At 51.9% G+C, this 21,298-nt stretch overlaps 2 protein-coding genes across 6 annotated transcripts in view; one reads left to right on the top strand and one right to left on the bottom strand.

Moving 5' to 3' along the window:
• SREBF1 (sterol regulatory element binding transcription factor 1) overlaps positions 1-12,750 on the top strand; it is a 35,942-nt gene extending 23,192 nt beyond the window's left edge. For both annotated transcript variants that reach the window (XM_053276742.1, XM_053276743.1), the window contains exons 10-19: positions 150-411; positions 2,016-2,182; positions 2,524-2,692; positions 3,173-3,281; positions 4,310-4,413; positions 4,849-4,981; positions 5,691-5,841; positions 9,145-9,330; positions 10,410-10,521; positions 10,774-12,750. In XM_053276742.1, coding sequence (XP_053132717.1) covers positions 150-411; positions 2,016-2,182; positions 2,524-2,692; positions 3,173-3,281; positions 4,310-4,413; positions 4,849-4,981; positions 5,691-5,841; positions 9,145-9,330; positions 10,410-10,521; positions 10,774-10,997 — 1,617 coding nt within the window. In that variant the 3' untranslated portion in view covers positions 10,998-12,750. The remainder of the gene's footprint in view (positions 1-149; positions 412-2,015; positions 2,183-2,523; positions 2,693-3,172; positions 3,282-4,309; positions 4,414-4,848; positions 4,982-5,690; positions 5,842-9,144; positions 9,331-10,409; positions 10,522-10,773) is intronic.
• Positions 12,751-14,263: 1,513 nt separating this feature from the next.
• The window catches only part of RAI1 (retinoic acid induced 1), a 169,342-nt gene continuing 162,307 nt past the window's right edge, over positions 14,264-21,298 (bottom strand). For all 4 annotated transcript variants that reach the window (XM_053275801.1, XM_053275799.1, XM_053275800.1 and 1 more), the window contains one exon: positions 14,264-18,413. In XM_053275801.1, coding sequence (XP_053131776.1) covers positions 18,399-18,413 — 15 coding nt within the window. In that variant the 3' untranslated portion in view covers positions 14,264-18,398. The remainder of the gene's footprint in view (positions 18,414-21,298) is intronic.

Genomic DNA, 21,298 nt, shown 5'->3' with positions numbered 1-21,298 from the left:
TCCAGAGCCGAGGGGCCACGACTGAGAAGGCCCTGTCTCTTGCCCCCACCAACCTGCTGTGTGCAAAGCACAAGCTATGCAAAGGATGGCGCTATGGCCCCAACCCTCTTTTTCCTGCCATCTTTGCAGTGGTTCTCTTTTTCCCTCAGGGGGATTTTGCTCAGGCCTCTCAGAACTTGTGGACAGCACTCAAAGCCCTGGGGCGCCCACTCCCCACTTCCAACCTGGACCTGACCTGTAGTCTTCTGTGGAACCTGATCCGGCATGTGCTGCAGCGACTGTGGGTGGGGCGCTGGCTGGCGGGGCGCGCGGGCGGCTTCTTCCGTGACCGGGAGCTCAAGGCCGACGTGCGCAAGAGTGCCGGTGATGCGGCTCTGGTCTACCACCAGCTGCATCAGCTGCACATGACAGGTAAAACTGGAGGGGGAGGGGAGGTGGTTCCCAAATATTGGTGGGGCCTGCACATCACTGCAATGCACTAGCAAACCATCTTCTTTTAAAACTTATTTTTCCTATGTAAACTTCTTGAACTTATGTCCAGAAGTGGTATGTAAATATTCGTAGTTGTCATAGTCCTACCAGAGCCAGAGGAGGAGACTGGAGTTCACTGTATCCTTGACTGTAAGGGATTCAAAGTAGGCTGCCACTATCCGCTTTATTTTAACATGGGGATCAAGTGGCAAAGCCCTTCCTAAAAGAGGCTGAGCACATTCCTACACCTCCAGAGGTGTGTGATTAAGGCAGACCCCAAATGAAGAATAGCACACTTCAGCAACAAGGATTTCTTATTAGATGGAAAGAAAAAGGTATGCTACAAGAGCAATTTTTTTCATTAACCTGGCAACTCAGATTCAAGCGATACAATAAGGGAAAATAACTTCCTTCACAAGTCTAACTGAATTGGTCCCTTCTTATTACTCACAGTCAGGGGCCTTCCTGCTGTCTCCAGCCTCCAGGCTGTGGCTTTCCCATTTCCACAGGGCTCATGTCTAGTCTCCTATTCAAATGCAAGCTGGGGTGGGCCCTGCTTAGCAAAGTGGACAATCCATGCCATTCAAGGATCCCAGTCCTCTCTCTGTGTGTGTGTGTGTGTGTGTGTGTGTGTGTGTGTGTGTGTGTGAGAGAGAGAGAGAGAGAGAGAGAGAGAGAGAGAGAGAGATGAATGAATGAATGAATTTTAAGATGTTTTTATACCAAGGTCTCAGGTTGGTGTACAGGTTATAAATAGAAATATGATTAAAATATTAAAATATTTTTAGTTAAAATACCTTTTAACTAAAAAAAACCAGCAATGAGACCTCTTATAGATAATTTGATGGTGAGAAATGCCTGAACAAGTGTCTTCAGCAGATCAAAAGTGTGGGAGAAAGAGGGCAAACCAAATATCTTGAGGAAGGGAATTCCACAAGGATGGGGTCACCGCAGAGAAGGCCCTGCCCTGTTTGTCTGCCAAACAAACCTCAGATGACGGTGGCACCCACAGGAGGCCTTCCCTATCTTATCTTACATCAGGACTCCCTCCCTGTAGAGCTTCACCATGCTCCCTCCCTCAGTGTGTTTTTAAGAAACAATTGAAGACCTTTTTTTTTTAAAAAAAAGAGAGACTTTAAAATATTTTATCTGCTGCTTATATTTGGTAGGTTTCTTAGTTTTTGGCTTTTTATTTATCACTTTTAATTTGCAACTTTTAAAAAGTGTAACTTTTAAATGTGGTTTTGGCCTGAACTTTTCTAATATATTAAATTTTTATTCTTCTGCATTATGTCTATTTTATTAATGTTGTAAGCCGCCCCTAGCAGTAGAATACCGGAGGAGCGGAGCAGAAATGTTTTGAATGAATGAATGAATGAATGAATGAATGAATGAATGAATGATCAGGTGGACCCATGTGGGAGAAGACCATCCTCCAGATACCTTGGCCTGCACTGGAAATGTTCGCCCTACTGAGGGAAAGAGAATATTGTCTGGGCGCCCAGTCATAGGCAAACCTCCTCCTACTCCACCTTCTCTCCCAGGGAAGCATGTGGCAGGTCACCTGTCAGCTATCAACATGGCACTGAGCGCCGTGAACCTGGCCGAGTGTGCAGGCGACACCATCTCCCTGGAGACCTTGGCGGAAGTGTATGTGGCGGCAGCGCTCCGCGTGAAGACCAGCCTGCACCGCTGCTTCCACTTCCTGGCGGTAAGTGGAGGGAGTGATTAGTCCGCTCATTTTAGCTCATTTTGGAAATCCCAAACGTTTGAAAACTGGCACCATTGCTGAGGACACTGTTGTAAGTAGCCTACTAAAAGTCCTGATCATTACAACGTGAGCTCTGGCCACCATCTTGGAGAGATGGCCGCCAAAAATAGGTTTTTGCATAGAGCTCTCAAAGCGTTGCTCCGATGGGAAAATGTTAAATAAGAAAATTGTAGAGCATCAAATTCTCTATAAAAAACCAAGTGTTGGGTGAAGATTTCAACCAACAGGTTTGCCGTAAAGGGTCTAGCTCAGATTGCGTTCCTTCTCCCCGCCCTGCGCAGCGTTTCTTCCTCAGCAGCGCCCGGCAGGTGCTGCTGTCCCACAGCGGAACCGTCCCGCCCGCCCTCCAGTGGTTGTGCCACCCCGTGGGCCACCGCTTCTTCGTGGATGGTGAATGGACTGTGAAGAGCTCCCCTCGAGAGAGTATCTACAGCTCCACTAGTAACCCAGGTACTGCGGCCCAAGATGGGGTGGTATAGTGGGTAGAGGTTAGGGGTCTGAAGCAGCCGCAATCTTGGGTTCAAATCCCTGCTGGGCTACAGAGCTCCCTGGGCAGTACTCACTTATGGCCTAACGTGCCTCACAGGGCTGTTGTGCAGAAAAAACAGCTGTCAACCCATGAGTGCCAATCTTGAGTTCCTTGGAGAAAGTGCAGGATTAAAATGCTTTTTCAAATGATTTATATCAGGCTGGCCCACGTGAGGCTCTCTGGCTGCTGTGGGACTGCAACCCCCATCATCCCCTGACACCGTAGCAACGGTAGCAGGGGATGATGGGGATTGTAGTCCAGCTGCATCTGGAGGTGGCCTCAGGTGGGCCACCCTTGTAGACTGTGTGAGACGGGGTAGTCCAAAGGAGCCTTTGAAGTGTTGGGCTGAGAGGCTTTTGTGTGGGTGATGCCCCCTAACAGTTGGCTCTTTCTGTCCCCAGTGGACCCCTTGGCCCAGGTGACTCAGCTCTTCCGAGAGCACTTGTTGGAGAAGGCCCTCTCTTGCGTGTCCAGGCTGGAGACCCCGACGCCGGCCAGCCACAGCGAGGGGTGAGTCGGAATTAGAATTCGGCTTCCTGTGCTCCGACATGAGAATCTCTCCCTTCAAGTCGCCCTCTCTCCTGATTGCTATTCATCCCCTCTCCATAATTTCCAAGGTCTGGGTTCGATGTGTGAACAAATATTCAGCGGACGGGGCACTCAGAAATGTGAGCCCCCGTTCTGCTCAAAGGGGAAGCCCCCATGTTGAACCCGGCCACCCAGCCCCTTTGAGGTGGCCATGCTGGCCATGGGTTTGCACCTCTGTCCAATCCAGAAAGAGGCTTCCATCTCCCTTTCTGCCAGTCCCCTCCTTTCCCCCCAAGGAAGAAAACATTGAGTTTGGGGAATGAGATGTGGGTGCCAGCCAGAGGGCAGCAGAGGGGCGGGGGTGGGTGGGGGGCGGAGGGGTTTGGGATCCCACAAGGCCTCTCCTCAGCAGCCCAAGCCCCGCTGTGTGCATCTCTTGCTGCTAGATTCTGGGGCGTGACTACAACCCTGTGACCCCCACCCCAGGGAAAATGTATTCAAGCCCCAGAATCTAGGAACTTAGGAAGCTGCTTTCTACCGAGTCAGACCCTTGGTCCATCTAGCACAGTATTGTCTGCACAGACTGGCAGCGGCTTCTCCAAGGCTACAGGCAGGAATCTGTCTCAGCCCTATCTGGAGATGCTGCCAGGGAGGGGACTTAGAACCTCAGATGCTCCGTCCCCGAAGGGGAATCTCTTACAGTGCTCATACATGTAGTCTGCCACTCAAATGCAAACCAGGCCAGACCCTGCTTAGCAAAGGGGACAAGTCATGCTTGCTCCCGCCAGACTAGCTCTTCTCCCCCGAGGAAGGTGCATGAGTGTCAAACACAAGTCAAACTCTCAAAAGATCCCACTTTTAAAAGTTGCCTCTTTACTCAGTTAGCGGGGGACCTGGTGGGAATTCCTTGCTCTCACTGAGGCCAACCCTGGCCAGATGAAGGTTGCTGGGGGTTGTACTTGTGCCCCTAATGCGTCTTTGCTCTCCCTCTCCTCCTGGTCTTGCTGCAGGGAATTCTCCGATGCCCTCGAATACCTTCACTTCCTCAACAGCTGTGCCGATGCAGTGCCCAGTCCAGCTCTTTTCAGAAGTACCAGCATGGATGCTACCACAGGTACGATTTGCCAAGATAAGGAACAGTCTTGGAGGAGCTAGGCTAAAGCGGCTGAAGGGTCCTGGGGAAAGGAATTAAGGGGAAATGGAAGGGTGAAAGTGGAGGTTTTATAAAATGCTGCCTGTTGTGAGACAAGTTGATGGAGAGAACCTTTCCTCCCTCTCCCATAATACTAGCAATTGGGTCATCCAATGAAATTGGCTGGCAGGAGATTCAGGATAGACAGAAAAAAGTCCTTCTTAAGTATACTAATTTGTGGGACTCATTGCCACAAGATGTACTGGTGGCTACTAGCATAAATGGCTTTAATGGACAGAGACGACATCGCTGTCCGGGCCCAAAGAGGCTGCCTCTCTGTCCCAACCTAGTCTGTGTGTTTTTGGAAGATTCTCCTTTTTACCCAATGCCTAATTCCTTTCTTCCTCCTCCCTCTAGGCACTGACCCTGTGGCTCACTGGTGGGCATCCCTGGTTGCCATGGTGATCCACGGGCTGCAGGGGGACGACGAGGCTATGGAGCGCCTCTACCCGCTGGTGGAGTCCATGCCCAGAGCTCTGCAGGCCTCCGAGTAAGTGTGTGGTGTGGGAGAAGGGGCTGCCACTGCCCCTCAGGGAGTATTTGGAGCCTCACCTCGAGGAAGCTGTGGGGTGGGGCTGCGGGGACTCTATAGTCGTCATAAGAAGGGGACCCCCACTCGGACCCCCTATGTTAAAACAAACCAAAAGTCAAAATTCTATGCTGAGTTAGGGTGGGTTGGGGATGGGGCCCCCTAGTAAAGCATCTACTACATGCAGAATGTCCCGGGTTCACTTCCTGGCAGTATCTCCACCTAGTACTGGGAAAGCTGCTGCCGGTCAGTGTAGACAATACAGAGCTAGATGGACCAAGACCCTGACTCAGTAAAAGGCAGCTATGTAAGCTTAGGGTGTAGCGCGTTCGTAGAGCATCTGCTTGCATGCAGAAGGTTCCACGTTCCCTCCCTGGCAGCATCTCCAGATCAGGCCGAGAGAGACTCCTGCCTGCAACCTTGAAGCAGCCGCTGCCAGTCTGTGTAGACAAGACTGAGCTAGAGGGACCAAGTCCCGGACTCAGCAGAATGCAGCTTCCGGTGTCCCTAAGGGTTCTGTATCAATCTGCACACATTTTATTTCTCTTAGTTTGCATATTTTATTCTGCTAATTGTGGGGCAGGCAAGGAGTGAGGGAGGGCATTGCAGCCTCTCTCCCAATCCTATTTGGCAAAGCTCCTACTCCACACGGTCCTTCTCCAAACTGCAGGAATCCTCTCCCGCATGCAGCGCTGCACACCTTCAAGGCCACACGGGCACTGCTAGGCAAACCGGATGGCAACCTGGGCCAGTGCGACAAAGCAGGCGACTATCTGCGGGAAAGCCTGGGCGGGAATGCGCCTGCCAGCACCATTGACAGAGTGAGTCCCGAGCGGGAGGGCGGGGCCGGTCTCCGGCAATGTGGGCGGGGCCGAGTGCGGTGCTTGGGGCGGTGCTTAACGGTGGGGATGGTGCTCCTGTGCAGCTGGGGCGGAGCTTATTTCGGTGGGGGCGGAGAAGTTCTGGAATTTTGAATGAGGCAGTTGTAGGCGTCTGACGTGAGTGATACTGCCCATTAAGCCAGGAGTTAGATGCGAAGGTGCAGGAGTGGAGTCAGAAGTGCACATTGTTATAGACGCGGCCTGATTATGTGGGTGGAGGTGAGCAAGGACTATGTTGTTATATTTATATTTAATTTATTTAATTTATTTATTATTTCTCTGTGTAAACTGCCCTGAGCCATTTTTGGAAGGGCGGTATAGAAATCTAATAAATTAATAATAATAATAATAATAATAATAATAATAATAATAATATATGCTGCTTTTCCGCAGCATATACAAGTTCTCCAAACGGCTTTCTCATGCAAAGGCGTGAGAAAACGGTTCCTTCTCCCAAAGGGCTCACAGGCCAAAAAGAAACCTAAGCAATACAAAAGAGCAGGAAAAACTGTAATATGGTCCTCGGTTAATAATATATCCCTACAAAAGATAAGAATATAAATGGGTATTTTAATAATAAAGATTAATAATGCCACATAAAAATGCTGAAAATTTAACAAGGATTGTTTTAAAAAGTCAACATACGTGAAAAGTCCTCAGACGTATTCTGGTTAGGTAATTAATTCAAGTATCATAAAAGTCCTCAGACATATGAGGAAGACTATCACTTGAAACACAGCTGACTTTATAAGGACTCAAACTCACCTGGAATTACAAGACCACACAAGATCTGGTCAACATATGTCTGAGGACTTTTACAATTCTTGAATTAATTACCTAACCAGCATATGTCTGAGGACTTCTAATGTATGATGACTTTTTAAAACAATCCTTAAGTTTTCAGCATTTTTATGCAGCATTATTAACCTTTTATTTTTAAAATACCTATTTATATTCTTATCTTTTGTAGCTATATGTCATTAAGCGAGAACCATATTACAGTTTCCCCTGATCTTTTGCATTGCTTTGCTTTACCTCTTGGATTAGATTCATACCCTGCTTTGTTTTTTTGTACTGTTATAAAGGAAACGGCAGCAACAGCCACTGGGTGGGATCCTGGACTGGGCTGAACACGGCCGGTTATTCTCCCCCGCTTAACAGAAGATAGCTTCCACTCTGAAAGGTGCCACTTGGCCCAGTGTGCAGGGAATACTAGTTGAGCTTCAGCCCTCTTGGCATGCTCCCTGGGAAAGAAGCCCTCTTTCAAAGCCACCCTCTTCTTCCACACTTTTGTGGAAAGAGAGCAGAGCCTCGGTGGGCCTCCCTAGAGGCAACTCCAGCCAATTTCAGGACTGATAACCCCCAATTTCTCTCATAGGTTCTTCCTACTGGTATGTGGGCCAATGTGTATGCTTTAGGGGGTGGGGCTTAGAGCCTGGGAGGAGCCAAGTGCTGAGTGGGTGGGGCTAAGAAGCCCGGGCTGTCACGAGCTCACTCGACTGAAGAAGCTGACCAGAGATTGATGGCACAATGGCCAGTTGGAACTGGAGCTCAAGCTTCCGCTTTACTGATCAAGGGTAAGTTATAACAGTCTCACCATGAATACAGGAACGAGGAGTGAAAGCACCGGAGACCCAGTACACATGGCTGATAACCCCGGCTTTCCGGTCAACTTCAGAAGCCCAAACTCCAGAGTCACAGAACTCTCTGACAAAAGCCCCAAGCAGATGAGACGTGTGGTTTCCAGCCGGTGGTTCGCGGCACAGGCGGCCAAATTTATGGTCAGCAGCCACATGCACTGAATCAACACTCCGCCCCCGCCCGCTGCCGTCGATTCAATCCGGCTCCTGCTGCCACCTTGTCAGTGGGCGACTTCTCCATAATTCCCTGACCTGCTGTTGACGTATTTCCCGCCTGCGTCCTCGAGGAGATCGTGGCCGTTCAGTCTCTGGCTCAGATCCTGGCCCTTCTCTCCAAAAATCACCCGGCCCTGCTGGCCCCTCCTGTGCCAAACACGAACCCTGGCCTGTCTCAACCACCTCCCCATTCAAATCGCCGGCCTGCTGCTCCTCAGGTGCCTCCCCACTTTCTAGAAAGTCCCCCTGCCCACCCTCCTCTCCAATGTCCTTGGGTGGGGGCATGGCAGGGGCAGAGCTGAGGGACCGATTCACCCGCAGGCCGGCAGCCTGGTGGGACACTTCCGTCTCCAGCCTCCCAAGGGTGCCTGGTGGCTGCTCCCCTCCAGTGGCAGAAGTCGGGAGCGAGAGGCTATGGGGAGGCCCGGCAAGGGCGCGGCGGACGGGGCAGTGGCAGGGGTGCATTGTAGTTGCATTGCATGTGCCGCCAGAGATGTGCAATGCCCCTCCAGTGCAGCCTTGAGGCAGCTCTCTACCGGCCGTTCGCCACCACAGCAGCTGGGGGCCTGCTGGAAGAAGAGGAAGGGGTGTGGCGTGGGGAGGCGTTCGATGTGTGTGGATTGTGTCGTGAATCTGCAGCTCGGTTTCTCTCTGCTGCAGTGCGTTGAATCTGCTCACCGGCTGCATCTGTTCTCTTTACTTATTGTGTGTGTTGCTCAATGGCTCTCGGCCCATTTCAAGGTGCTGGTTTCAACCTTTCAAGCCCTCAATGGCTTGGGACCGGGTTCCCGGGGAGAGCCCCTTGCCCCATATATATATCCATATAACCTGGACCTTAAAAACTTCTTCGGAAGTCCTCCTCCAGGTGCCCCTGCCAGGCGAGGTGAGGCGGTTGGCTCCCAGGGAGAGGGGGCCTTTTTGGTGCTGGCACCGCATCTCTGGAAGAGCCTCCCCAGTGAGCTTCACCTGGTTCCATCACTTTGTTCTTTGAGATGCCAGGTTGAAGACCTTTTTGTGCACCCAGGCCTTCTTACATTTCAAATTTTGATCTGATTTTGAAAAAAGTCTTTTAAATGGTTTTGTATTTATTTCCTCCCCCCCCCCACCCCTTTTTGGTCTGTTACGATTCATGTGTTGTATGTTTTTATCTCATGTTTTAAAGTTGTGTTGTAAGCCGCCCAGAGAACAATTTGTTGTGGAGGTGGCTAACGAGTCAATGAGAATGCTTTGTTAAGAGCTCTGTGTCTGCCCGGAGTTGTTCTGCAGTGACTGCTCCGTGCGATCTCACCGGAGAGGTCTCCGCTCTCAGTCCCTTGGAGTCGCTCAGGAGGGCAGCATCTCCTCTGCCGGCCGCTCACCCCTTTCTGCCCTCTCTTCCTTCTCGCAGGCTGTGCAGCTTCTCCTGTGCGATCTGCTCCTCATCACCCGCACGAGGTTGTGGCAGCAGCAAATGCAGGCAACTCAGCCCCATGGGACCCCCTACCAAGCCTCTGCCCTCGAGCTGCGTGGCTTCCACCAGGACCTCAGCAGTCTCCGGCGCTTGGCCCAGGCGGACAGGCCGGCGATGCACAGGGTGAGCGTGGCCTGCTGGCTTCAGCCTTTGCTAACAACAACAACAAATATTTATATAGCGCTTTTCAACAAAAGTTTCCAAAGGAGTTTACATGGAGAAGTGCTAAATGAATAACGCTGACTCCCTGTCCCCAAAGGGCTCACGACTGAAAAAGAAACAGAAGAGAGACACTAGCAACAGCCACTGGAGGGATGTTGTGGTGGGGATGGAGAGGGCCAGTTGCTCTCCCTCTGCTAAATAAAGAGAATTGCCACTCTTTGCCAAGTTAGCAGGGGAGCCAGCCCAGGGGCTCCTCACGGGCCTGAGGCCCAGTCACTGCTTTGGGGAATACTGGTTGGACCAGTCCTTGAATTGAACCAACCACTGGTGACTTTCAAAACCAAATCTAGGCCTTTGTGCACATGCAGGGCTGGAGTACTTGGCCTGTGATAGTGATGTGGGGCTGGTGGGGTTGTCCCTTAGAGGTTAGAGGGTTGAGAAGCAGAAGCAAGCAGAAGATCTCTGTGGGGCACCATGGAGCAGGGGGCCACTCTTGCCATGGAGAGTGTTGCCCCTTCCTGTGGGGAGTCTTTGTCCTGACCTCAGAACTAAGCACAGAATAGGCACTCTTCCTGCAGTTGTAGGGGGCTTTGAGGCCTACAGGTTCCTTGGCAGTGGGGCACAGTTGTGGGAATGATCCCACACCCCTGTCCCCAGATCCAAGCTTGTGGGAATGGTTCCACACCCCTCTCCTCAATTATTCTGGGGAGAGGGATTATGGGATTGTTTCCCATAACTGTGTCCTGCTTCCAAGGAACTTGGAGCTTCCAAGCGGTGAGGACAGTATCTGCTCTCTCCCTAGTTTGGGAGAAGCAGCATGAGGCGGGCATGAGACCCTGCTCCTTGGGCAAGGAGCCCAGGACCTGGCGACCTTACGTCTTTGGCTGGCTAGCAGGGCGAGCAAAAAATCTGTCGATCCTCCATGCAGCGCTTTGATAAGCAGATCCAGGAGCTTTGTGCTCTGTTAGAAAACGGAGAGCGACGCTCATGCAAATTCTGGGATCTATGCCAGTTGCCAACTCTGTGGGTTTTGGCCCCAGGTTTTTCTGCATGAAGCCACTGCCCGGCTGATGGCGCGAGCCAGCCCCACACGAACGCACCAGCTGCTGGACCGGAGCCTGCGCAGGAGGGGGGCCTCGAGCATCAAGGGAGGTGAGTGAGCAGTCGTAGCACCCTGTGATGTGGGTGGGGCTTCATGGCACATGGGGGGTGGGTGGGGCCAGTATGCCAATATGGGGTGGAGCTTAGCCTGATGGGTGGGGCTAAGTAGGGCCTGGAGGCAGCAGCTGTGGGGCTAATATGCAAGCCTCTCCTCCTTTGGGGTGGGACCCGGAGCTGAGCCTTGTCGTCGCTGCAGCCGGCCTTCCTGCCCCTCCTGAGGGTGTGCTTCTGTTTCCCTTCCAGCCAGCGAACAAGAGAGCCGCCCGACGGCACGGGAGCAGGCCGAGGCCCTGCTGCTGGCCTGCTCCTACCTGCCCCCAGTGTTCCTCTTGGGGCCAGGTCAGCGGGTGGGCATGCTGGCCGAGGCCGCTCGCTCCTTGGAGAAACTGGGGGACAAGCGGACTCTCCAGGAGTGCCAGCAGATGATCATCAAGCTTGGCAGCGGCTCCACCGTCACCTCCAGCTAGAGAGGCCCTCCCAGGATGGGAGGGCCCCTCCGAGGGTGTGTGTGTGTGTGTTTCTCAGAAGAGCTAGGCTTGCAGACTCCCGGGTTCTCTCTCGGTGACCCGCTTCCCTGTGAGATGGCGAACTTGCCTCCCCTGACCTCTGCGGAAAGGCTTCCCCACGGTGGCGTGCTGAGCAGGCGGCGGCGGCGGTGCCACTTGGAAGGGAGCCGTGGCCCTTGCCTTGGGGCGGCCCAGGATCCTAGAGTCTTTGCTTGCCCCTGCTGTGAAACGGGGAAGGAGCGCTGGTGTCAGTGGCTGGGTGAGGCCGCCTCCTTGGAGGCTCGTCTCCTTGGCTGGGCTGTAGCCAGCCGGTGAGGTGCTCCGTCCCCTCTAGGCAGCTTGAGGAAGAGGTCTGCCCCGATGTTCCTCTCTGAAATGCACACTCACTTCACGTGGGCTCCTTGCCTACCCTAGCCAGGCTTCATATCCGTCAGCCTCTTGGCCACGGAGCCTTCCTCCCCTCCGGGAACCTTCCTCCTCCTCTTGGCAGCCGATGGTAAGGCAGGGGGGCCCCCTGGTGGCTGCTTCTCAGCGTTGCAGGCTGCCCATCTGCCTCTCTTGGCCATATGTCGGTGGATAGCTGTGAGTTGTCTGGTCTGCTTCCTGCTCCTCCATCTCCCAGCAAGACTTGGCCGCGTGACAAAGCACTATTTGCCTGACAGCATCTTATTTTGGTTTTTTTAGGTGGGGAAAGTGTCAATGAGGTAACTTCCCCCCTTGATAAAACTGCCGTGAGGAGCGCAGTGCTCAAATTACAGGGCGGGGGCTCTGCCTTGTCTTGATGGCTTGCTACTGTCCTTAGAAGAGCATAGGGGGCAGAATTTGGTTAAAGTGGGAAGAGTGGAGGGGTCTCCTGTGGAAGAGCCCCCTCCCTAACTTTCCTCCTCGCAGTCTGGGCACTGGGAAACCCACTTGGGTCTTGTGTTTTTCATTGTTTTTCCCTCACTTAGCAGCTCCCCTGCCCCATGGTAGGGAGATACCATGCTGGTGGGGGGATCATTCCACCTGTTCTACCTGGCAAACAGCGATTAAAAGCACAGGAGTCCTGCCAGGAAAGAAAACGTGGCGACCCCGTTTCAAAGAATTGTATCGCTACCAGCCCACCTCCAGCCTCAGAGGCATGATGCCTCTAAACACCAGTTGCAAGGGGGCCGCAGCGAGAGAGAGCCTGTCCTTGCCTATGGGCGTCTCAGGGGCATCTGGTGGGCCACTGTGGGGAACAGGAGGCTGGGTAGGCCTTGGGCCTGATTTAGCAGGATTTTTCTTATGTTTTCTGAGTCCCAGGAAACAGCAACTGTCTCCCGTTGACTCCTGGAAGCAATTATGGGTATTTAAATGGCTTGGTAATGGCAGAAAAGACTGAGTGAGGGGAATGAGTTGTAAGCAATCTCCAGGAATACCCAGCTTCTCTTTTATAAGCAGGTCATATGTAAATGTGTTGTATATAAACGGCACCCTATACCTACCCACACCCCATCCCTGTACCCCAAGTAGGTCTTGATCTCCATGTTCAGAGGCATGATGCCACTGAAGACTAGTTATTGGGCCAATGGAAAGGAAACAAAAAAGCAGATTCGGCATTGATTCAGGATGTATATTCAGTGGCTTCCCAGCAGCATCAGTTTGGACTAGAGGGACCCAGCAGATATTATTTTCATAGTGTGAAATGGGATTTTTTTTGTACAGACAGTGAAATAAAACTTACTTATTTATGTATCTTAGTCTGTGACGTTTTTGTTGACACGGGATGGGATTCTGCTTGGACGGAGTGCTGTTCTCCATAGTGCTGTGAACATCGGGACACAGGAAGCTGCCTTATACAGAGTCAGACCCTCAGTCCATCTAGCTCAGTATTGTCTACGCTGACTGTCAGCAGCTCTCCAAGGTTTCAGGCAGGAATTTTCCCCAGATCTACCTGGAAATGCTGCCAGGGATCGAACCTGGGACCTTCTGCATGCAAAGCAGATGCTCTACCACTAAGCTAAGGCCCCGTCTCAGAGGGGTAGAATCTTGCCATTTTCACCACCACCTGTACTGGTAGACCAGGGGTTCCCAAGCTAAGGTCCTTGGATATTGTTGGACTACAGCTCCCATCATTCCTCAGCCACTATGGCCAAGCTGGGTCCCCATATATTGTTCCCCCACAAAGGCCATTGTGGCTGGGAATGATGGGAGTTGTAGTCCAACCATATCCGGGGAGCCAACCTTGGAAACCCCTGTGATAGAGGTCTGCCTAGTCTGGGATAGCCGAATATAATTGCTGTGTTCTTAGGCAGTAGATGCAATTTGCTGAGGAGCAAGAGTGGGAAAGGAATCTCGCCTTCATGCTAAGCTTGTAGACTTCCCATTGGGACAGCTGGTTGGTGGTTATGGGATACAGGATGCTGGACTCCATTCAGGGCTTATATGGATGATCAAGCCCACCCAATGTGGGCGAATTAACCCTCAACAGCAGCCGTTCCCTTTTGGATGAAGACCCGCTGTTTCTGGTGACACTTACATGCACATCACTATCTCTCCATGTAATGGGCAGCTGAATGTTCAGGCAATGGTCTGAAAGCACATGATGTAGACTCCTTGCTGAAGCTAAGCAGGGCTAGGTCTGGGACATGCCTGGATGGGAGACCTGGGAAATCTATGCACACAACCTTGCGTTCCATAGAAATATAACAATGGGTAGAGTGGTTCCCGTTGAAAAACACAGTGGTCGGACAAACCTGGTTCTGTGATGGCTGCTGCTATCAGAGTGGCTAAAATGTCGATGTAGGGAGGAAACGTCTCATCTGTAGCCCCATCCTTCAAGCAGTATTGGGGAGGTTCCAACTCCCTGGGTACTGGCAAGGACCCCGCTTGCCCCCCTTTCTCCTCTGCTGGCCTGAGCTCTCATCCTCTCTCCCCACCCACACTCGCATCCCGACCTTGAAATCTTCTGCAATGCAGAGACTGTTCTCAGTGTTGGCTAGCCTACCAACACTTTAAATCTTCCTCTGCTTGGAAATATGGCCACTATTACTTGCTTTCCTCTCACCAACAGGTAACCATCTTGGTCTCAGTTGAGGGGAATTTCAAGTGTGGGGTCGTCAGTCGAAAAATGGCTGGGCTGGGCAGGGGCCTGATGGCTTCCTATGCTCTAATGTCTTCTAGTAAACGGATTAATACGGCCCTCTCCTGACTCCTCCGCAGGCCGGGAAGGCAGAAAAATAGGTTACTAGGGGACTCTACAAACGTCCAAAACAATTGTTGAATCTTTATTGATGTTTTTGAATGCAATGACCTGATTTTTTTTCTTTTCTCTCTTTTTTTTTAACTCTTAAGGAAAATAAACTTCTTTTAGAAACAGCTTGTTACACACAATCTTCAGTGTGAAGCATTATACTAAATAAGAACACTAGTTTTAACATTTACAGTCTTTCGTATATATTATATATATATGTATATGTATACATATATATACACTATAGAATGAGTCAATATATCATACACACGATTCGCCATTTTACAGTCATTATGTACAAGATGCCAGTCAAAGACGGCCGCGGGCAACTGGAAGGCCGCGGAGAGGAGCGCTTCTCGAGCTGGCCTCCTAAGGTGTGCTTCTGAAACGGCTGTTTCGTGGCCAGCAGACCTTGAGGGGCAAGCCGTTGGGCGAGATGGCAAGTGGAGTGATGACGGCGGTGGAGCGCACAGAGGACCATGAACAGACAGGTCATGGGCAGGATTTGGCATGGTTGCTTTTGAACACTGGGCAACAGAAAGCGACCGACCCAGAAAAGGAAAAGTTGCCCCGTCACATCAGCAATTTGGAGAGCAGTGCATGGGAGGCAGGGGTTCATCTTCTCAAATGGGAGTCCTGAAACCTCTATACATTCTATACAATTAAGGTTCTTAAAATTTATTCGGTAGGGGTTCATTTCCATGCCCAATTGCTTACAAGAGAGGTCACCTTGGACCTTCTACTCAGATCCATTCCAGAGTGGTCAACATATTGAACCAATCTCCACTTGCTTCTCCGGGACAGCTCCTTGAAACCCCGAATTCAGTGTTGATTTAAAAACAAAACAGCAAGAAACGTGTCTCAAAATACCTTTGGTTTAGGTGACTCCCCAGTGTCCTAAGAGCAAATGGCTGCATGGGAGATATTGCTGGCCTCTGGTGTATTGGAGATGGATTTCAGTGTGTGAGAACCATGCTCAGCTCCTACAGCATTTGTCCCTAAGTTCTGTAGCAGAGTTGGAGAGCCACAGGCTTTCTATAGTCCATGCAGGGGAAGGGTGTGCATGATACCATGTCAAATCAGTATCCCTCCCTCTTTATTTTTTAATTTTAGGTACTGCTGCCCACACCTCTGTCTTCAAAGTGCTGAACCAAGAAAACAGCAAACACACTACGGTAGGGTTCTCAAACTTGAGTCCCCACATGTTGTTGGACTACAGCTCCCATCATCCCCAGCCACAATGGCCAAAGGCCTTTGGGAGTTAATAGTCCAATTGGGAACCCAAATTTGCGAATCCCTGCAGTGAGGGCTGTCCTTAGGGCAGGGCAAGCAGGGCAACTGCCCCAGGCCCCACTCCACTAAAATTATCTGGAAGGGGGCTGTATACTGACTGAGTTGCCCGGGCCTTATACCCTGCCAGGGCTCTCTAAGGATAGCCCTGTCTGCCATATAGAGATTTCAGGAGAGGTGTCCTGTGGGCAGAGCAACAAGGGAGATGAATGCTTTTGGCAGCCCACTTCTGAATACAGGCAAGGGGATGAAGTTGTGAGAACCAAAAACCAGAGAGGTGAAGGTTGCAACAGTCAAAGTGAGATGATATTGGACTATGGCTTCCATCATCCCCGACCACAATAGCCAAAGGCCCTTGGAAGTTATAGTCCAACAATATCTAGGGACCCAAGTTTGAGGACCCCCACACTATGGGTATCACCAGAGATGATGTCATATGACCGTACTCAGTAGGGGCTAGTGACAAGGCTCTAAGGGCCAGCAAAAAGGACATTCATGTGTCAGTATCTGAGTAGTCTCAGATTTCCCCTCCTAGTGAAGAGACCAGTGAAGTTTGGTGCATCTGGGAAGGATGCCAGAGACCGTTCACCCCGCCGATTCTTTTAAGGACATACCACCTCAGTCACTTGGGTGAAATTCAACAGCTATACAAGGGAAATCCTTGTAAACCTGTGTGGTTCCCAAAATCCAGCTGCCCTTTGCTTAGCACAAAAAGGGAGATGGAGGCGGGGCTAAAACCTCCCCATCTGCTTTGCTTTTCTGCCGCTTTCCCCCTCTGGGAATTTCTGGTCCCTCAAGGAGCAACTTACGTAGGTGACTGAAACCATGGTGCGTTAGCAAGAGTTGTTCTAACTGGAAGATTAATATTAAGGGGATTCAAGGGCCCAGGAGCTGGGGGGGATGCCCCCCCACAACACCTATGCATGGTGGGGCCCTGCTTAGCAAAGGGGACAATTCATGCTTGTTACCATAAGACCAGCTCTCCACTGGCGGCTGTGTTTTGGGAGTCATTCCTTTGGATGGCAACACTGTTCCTCGAGAGGAATGCAGAACCAACCCTGCTTCTAAGGACTGGGTACATGGAATTATGGTTCTACCATGCAGTACGGATGGGAAAAACAAAACCCTCCCTGTATTGAGTTGCCATGCCAGTCGTAACCAGTACCTGTTGCTCTACAGCTAAATTCAGCTCTTGGGTACACCTGCCACTCACCCACATTTTGGCTTGTGGTGGTTTGTGTAGCACACGGAAAACATCGTATTGAAGCAAGTGCACCCAGCTCAGTGTGCCCTGGGAGTCAGTACAGGAAGGGCTTCTCCCGGTGAACACCCACTGCTAAACTAGACAAAAATGCCCCCAACTTGAAGGAAATGCCAACATGCCATGGGGTTAATCAAACCCAGCTGGGGCTAGTTGACAAGTGTAATGTTGATGCACTCCAAGATTCCAAGGGCTCATTAGACATGCTGTAAGTGGCCAACCAAAAGGCTACAAAGATGGATTGGATTAGGGATGCAGGGAGCTCCCACTGGCAAAATTTCGCGAATTTCAGCAGACAGCCTGAAATTCGCCTCGAAATTTTGATGTCGGAGAAGGTGGGTGACGAGTCTAGAGGGAATTACACAGTTCTGCTTTCCATGAGGCTCAAAGACTTTTCTACTCCCGAGCTCCTTATCACAGCTTGGCCGGACACCAGCTTTCCTGCCTGAGCATGAGGGGTAGGTGTGGGTCAGACCTGGGAGAGGAAGACGGCAAATATGGCGGCGGGTGGGGTGGGGGCGACAAAAGCAAAACAAACCAGCAAACAAACCAAAGCAACATGGCATTGTTTCAAAAACGTCGGGGCGCTTCTTTTTACACGCGGAGCACATATATATACAGAAACACACATACACGCACACGCACCATGAGGTTTGCTGAAGGCAAAAATAGATCAGATCAGAAAAAAGAAAAGAGGGCTGGAGAGCTCTCAGAGTCTGGCATTTTGAGAGAAAGACCATTTCGGCGGAGAACGCTGGTACGCTGCCTCCTTCTCTCTGCTACAACCTCTGTGGCCTCACCCCAACCTGCCCTCGCCTCTCCAGTGCAGAGAAAGAGAGTTCGGAAATGTTACTGCGGCTGGTGCCGTCGGGACTGGGCTTTTGGATGTGTTGGCCACGTGCCTTCCCATAAAATCTGGCCAAAGGATGTCAGTTTCAAAGTCAGGGGGTATATCCTCCGAGTTCACTGCAAGAAGCACTGAAATATGGACTCTAGGCCAGGTTTTGTCAGCAGCCGTGTCCCAGGTGAAAGATGTTAGCTTATCAGTATTGGTTACAGCTCCTTAGTGAGAGGCAGGAGGGGGGAGACGGGAGGAATAAAAACCTGGGCCTGGAGTTTCTCTTAGGCGGAAAACCTGGAATTGGGTTGGTGTCTTTACTTGGGGCGCCGACTTGCAAGGGCTCTCGGACAAGTTCCAGAGGAGGAGGAGGTGGGAAACGGAAGCTGGAACCCGAGTTCTGAGCTCGCCTGCCATGAGATGGATCAGGGCTCCCGGGAGCTGGTGAGGAAGAGGAAGAGAAGCAGGACTGGACTGGGAGTTCCGTGCCCTTCTTGGTCCGCCCCTGCTTGGTACTTCAGCGGCCTGTGTCAACGAGAGCAGGAACCGGAACCAGGGTCAGGTCTGCCAGCATCCCCTAGGAGTAGTATTGCAAAGGAAGGCCGAGGGGGGAGGGAGCTGGGTTACATTCTCTTTGCCTCTCCCGTCTGGAGTTTTCCTTGGCTGCAGCTGCTTCCCGAGAGGCCGAAATGCACTGCGCCCCTCCCCGCCCAGGCTCTGGCTTTGTGGAGGCAACAGCTTTCCTTTTCCGTGGATGGATTATAATGGCTGTTTCTGCAAAAGAAAACGAAGGGGGGGGGGGAGTGTGTGGAAGGGAAAGAAGTCCAGGAGCAAAAGGGTTAATCGTTTATCCTCTGCACAGCTGGGCCAGTTTGCTTCCCCACAACAACAACCTCCCCCCCCACACACACACAGAGGAAAGGCAAGCAGTGCACCACTGCCCCCCCGGCCCAGAATTCCGGTCCTGGATTTGCCAGCTGCTGACCGACCGCTGCCAGAGCGCCTGGTCCTGACGCAGCCCAAGCTGGTGGCTGACAGCTAGAGGACTCCCTTGGTTCATTCATTGGGAATAATTCATGTTGCTAACACCCGCCGTGCGCCTACACCAGTCCCGGGGAAAAAATAAAAACACGCTGCTGACAGGCTGCAGAGATGCGTTTATGGCCTCCTTTCTTCCTTCCTTTTTTAAAAAGGCATCCAAGCTGGTGGTTTACGCATCACAAGAGGGCAGCAAAATGCACACTTTCTCACGGGTTGCAAGCTGGCTTCTCTTGAACCTGGGTGCACAATAGCAAGGGGGCTGCCAGCTTCTCTCCTTTTCCCTGGGTATCCGCTTGCCCTCTCCTGCTTCCGTTTGGCCTCCTTTAATTGGCACCCGGAGGCCCTGCGGGCCTGCCAGACACCCACGCCTGCTCACCCCTTGACACCACAAGTTCTTTCCAGTCTCTCACGGGCTATTTGTGCACACGTATAAATGTTGCTGATGCACAAGACAGAAATAGACACCAGGAAGCCAGATGCGGGCTAGAGAAGGAGCCTGTTCACAGGCTCCCCTTCACACGTTCCAAGGAACAGCCCCCTCCCGCGATAAGGGGGCCACCCGAGGGCATGTCAGGACATCACGGCAGACATGCTCCCAGCCCAACCCTGTCTTTATCCTGCTGGAGGGTGTCTTGCCTGGGCCGGCCCTGTGTCTGGACAGGGCTAGCGTTGACAACCCTAGTCATGAATAAACATGGAAATCTTAGGCAAGCGACTCCTAGGGAAGGGAAAACAAAGAAGGGCATTCTTTAAAATTCTTATTCTTTGAAGGGGCAATGAGGTGGCATTCCAAGGGAGGTGAGCTGGTCCGTCGCTCTTGAGAGGAGTGGGTGCATTCAACCTACCAGCACTGACTGAAGATGTTCATGGAGACCCCCTTCCCTGCCAATCTTTTACATCCTAGCCAGCCATGAAAACCTCCAAGGTTCCTTTCAAAGGTCACCTGAAGATGGACGCCAGTCCTGCAGGGTTAGCACCCCAACTGGACACAGACACAGCTGGGCCTGTGACGGCTGCTCTGCGGGAGAACCGAGGGGCGTCCCCCAGCCTTGGCCATACAATCGCGCTCTCTCTTGCTTAGGAATGTCTGTCAACCGGCCCCTCGGGCTCCCTCTGGACCCCCAATCCCCGCCCCCCCCGCGTGCGGCATCTGCTTTAAATTGCCAACAACCAGGTGCGGCTGCTGGCGTGGCGGAGAGGGGGGAGGCAGGAAGCGCTCGCTGTGGTGATTAAATTATCAGAGCTCTGGTCAGCGGTTGACGAGGCAAGACAAAGGCCTTTGCTCCGGAGACCGTCTCCCCTTTCCTCCAGGCGAGGAGGAGGAGAGGCCCACGTGGCGGGGACTGGAGCAGCGGCAGAGGAACGGCCTCCTCCGCCTTCCCCGCCACCTCGGGTGGCTCCCCTTCCGGGCGGGGGCGGCCATGAAGAGGCTCCCGGAGGAAACAGGAGGCCAGCCTGACTGAAGCAGAGCGGCCACCGTGTGGCTTTCAGGGAGGCCCGGGAGGAATAATGCAGCCACACCAGGGAATGCCGCCAGAACCAGGCATGCGAGCGTGCTCCAGAGACCGGAGTGCTGTGTTTGGAGAGCTGGCCGTGACGTGGGCTAGGGCTGCCCAAAGGCGTTGGGGCCTGCCCAGAGACACAGCAGTCAACAGCCTCAGGCAGAGGCGGTGGAGGGCCCCAGGGCTCAGAGGCGCTGGTGCTCGGCATGCCTAGAAGGTCGACACTTCTAGGTTCCCGAAATCCTCCAGCCCCAAACGGAGTGCTTTTGGACATGTGCAGAGTGCCCTGAGCAGAATGAAGTGAGGTTACCACACACACACACCCCCACCGCCCAACAAAAAGGACCCAAGCACAGAGTGCTTCTACGAATGCGTAGAATGCCTTTGTCCCATGCACAAGAAAGCGGTTCCCCGCCCAAAGGGCTGAATTTCGGAGAACGTGCCTTTCGTTTCCGGCAGGGACCAAACCCCATAGAAAGGCAGCGATTTGAGCATATCCAGTGTTCCCTCTGACCATCTTATTTTTGGAAAGAAAACACGTTTTATGGGAAACGGGGAAAGAAACACATTGGCATACGCCCATGTTTCTGTTTCCTGGGCTTTGCAGCCTTCTCTCCTGGCAGCTGGCCAGAAGAAAGAAATGGCGGTTTAGGTCACTCCAATTTTGGCCAGGTGGTATTCCTAATTGCCCGGCTAGAGAAGACAGCTGTGCAGTTCCTCCTGCCAGTTTGTGGGTAATTATTCATTTGTTGACGGGAAGGGTGTGTGTGTGTGTATGTGTGTACACACAAACACACCTACAGAGCAAGGCCAGGGGCTTTTTAAAAGACCCTCAAGACAAATTTATTTACCCAAGTGACTTAATAGCTTGTTTTAAAACTTTTTTTAATGTCTTAATTCCTGTTTTAATTTATGTTGTATTTGTTGTAAACCACCCAGAGACGTGAGTTTGGGGCGGTATACAAATATACTAATATACATTGCAAACATCAGAGTTCTCTGTGGATGTGACTCACGTTTTGTGCAAAATAACGCTGAATTCTGCAGCCTGAGTAAATGATGCCTGTGAGAATTTTTGTTCCTTATTTTACTTCTGGTTATGAGCAGCTGGCAAAG

This window comes from Hemicordylus capensis, chromosome 13 (assembly GCF_027244095.1).
Source record: "Hemicordylus capensis ecotype Gifberg chromosome 13, rHemCap1.1.pri, whole genome shotgun sequence".
NCBI lineage: Eukaryota > Metazoa > Chordata > Lepidosauria > Squamata > Cordylidae > Hemicordylus > Hemicordylus capensis.
The sequence above is the reverse complement of the archived record's forward strand: the minus strand, read 5'-3'. Positions and strand labels throughout refer to the sequence as shown.